General features: G+C 55.9%; 1 protein-coding gene across 1 annotated transcript in view; it reads right to left on the reverse strand.

Moving 5' to 3' along the window:
• Window positions 1-1,815, reverse strand: part of Stat5b (signal transducer and activator of transcription 5B) — a 15,182-nt gene that overhangs the window by 9,501 nt on the left and 3,866 nt on the right. Inside the window, exon 4 of the mRNA XM_010635557.3 lies at window positions 687-812. Within this exon, the coding sequence (XP_010633859.1) occupies window positions 687-812 (126 nt within the window). The remainder of the gene's footprint in view (window positions 1-686; window positions 813-1,815) is intronic.

The raw sequence follows: 1,815 nt of genomic DNA on the forward strand, positions 1-1,815 counted from the left end.
GGCTGGGGTGGGAGGGACAGCGGGGGGTGGGTGCCCAAGAGGACACGGGATTTCCTATTCCAGATCTGATGACACCGGGTCCCCCACTTCCCTGAAGACGGGACTGCGGCGTGGGCTGGGCGCACTGGGCATCCTTCTGTGGTGCTCACCCTCACCCCACCTTTATTCAGGGGCCTAGAGCTAAAGCTGGAGGTGCTGTGGGGGCCCAGTCCCCTCGTCCTTGCTGAAGACCACCCTGGGGCACCTGGAGGGTCCCCGAGGGACTTCCGGGGATGGTGTGGTAAAAAAGGCCAGTGTGAATGCGGCCTCATAAGCAGCCCAGCTTGACCTGTTCATTTAACACCCTGAGGGGCAAGAAGTCGCTCGTTGGGGGGGGGGTCCCCCAGCTGTGTGCACGCAGGACTCAGGCGCTGTGCTGGGGGTGTTCCTTGTTTTGTGATAACGTGATGCTATGTAGATAAGGCTGGCTTTGACCTTTCAGTGACCCTCCTGCCTCAGCCTCCCAAGGGCTAGGATGACAGGCGTGCATCACCACACCTGGCAAAGGGTTAGATTGTATTTTGCACTTGTTCCCTCAGCTTTGTGGCTGCAATCTAGCGAGGCTATAAACTCACTGAGAGCAAATCTCTAGGGGGGACACCACAGGGCGTATCCCAGAGCCCTCAGAGCTGCCCCAGGCAGGGTGCGTGAGACGGGCCCGCCACCCCCACGCGGACACTCACACTGGCGGCCTCCCGGACCAGCCTCTGCTCGCTGTACAGGATGTGCCGGATGCAGCGGACCAGCTCCAGGGGGCAGCGGTCGTAGGTGTTCTGCAAGACCAGAGCCGGGCCACCGTCACACCGCGGTCAGGAGGATGTGCCGGGGACAGTGGGGGACAGCAGCCATCTGCTCCCCTCGCACTGGGGCACAGGAAGCACACAGAGCAGGTGTAACCTCTGCCAAGGCCACTCAAGACCAGGGACTTGTGCCCGGCCGGGCCATGGTCATCCGTGAGGGCAGAAGGGTGCTGGAGGCCCAGTGCGACACCCCGAGGAGAAGACAGCACCCCCTGTGTGCGTGGCTGGAATTCTGGCTTTGTTCTGTGTTTTGCTTTTTGAGACAGGGTCTCACTGTGTAGCCCGGGCTGGCTGTGAAGTTTCAGAGATCCTCCTGCCTCAGCCTCCCAAGGGCTGGGATGACAGGCATGCGCCACCAGGATTGGCACTACCAGTTTATCTTAGTTCGGTGAAGATAAAGTTTTGTGTTTCTGTTTCCTTTTTCCCAGAATCACTTTGGTTCACGTCTCGTACTGTGAGTAAGTACTTTGAAGATAATGATATACAGCATGATAACTTTTGTTATCCTCTCATTATTGTTATGAAGTTTTGTTTTATTTTTTCATCAATAAAAAAAGGAAAACAGGGCTGGGGATTTAGCTCAGTGGTTCCAGCGCCTGCCTCGAAAGTGTAAGGACCTGAGTTCAATCCCTGGTGCAGAAAAAATAAATCAATCAATCAATCAATCAATCAAACTACAGTCTGAATTACATAGCAGGACCCTGTCTCCAAAAAAAAAAAAGGTCAATGTCAAAGATAAACCAGGGCTGCAAAATGGTCCCAGGTAAAAGGAGATTAAAGCCATGACACAACCAAGGGCATTGTGGGTCCTGGACAGGCCCTGGGGTGGCAGGGGGATGCCCCAAAATACACTTCTGTGTCAGTGCAGAGCCGGCAGGTCACTGGGGGGAGCTGGCAGGGCTGACGCACCTGAGTGTAGGGGCCGGGTGCCAACACTCAGAGGCTGAAAGGTGAATGAGTGCAGGGTGTGTGTGTG

Source organism: Fukomys damarensis, unplaced genomic scaffold (genome assembly GCF_012274545.1).
Source record: "Fukomys damarensis isolate Sample0158 unplaced genomic scaffold, DMR_v1.0_HiC HiC_scaffold_13, whole genome shotgun sequence".
Taxonomy (NCBI): Eukaryota; Metazoa; Chordata; class Mammalia; order Rodentia; family Bathyergidae; genus Fukomys; species Fukomys damarensis.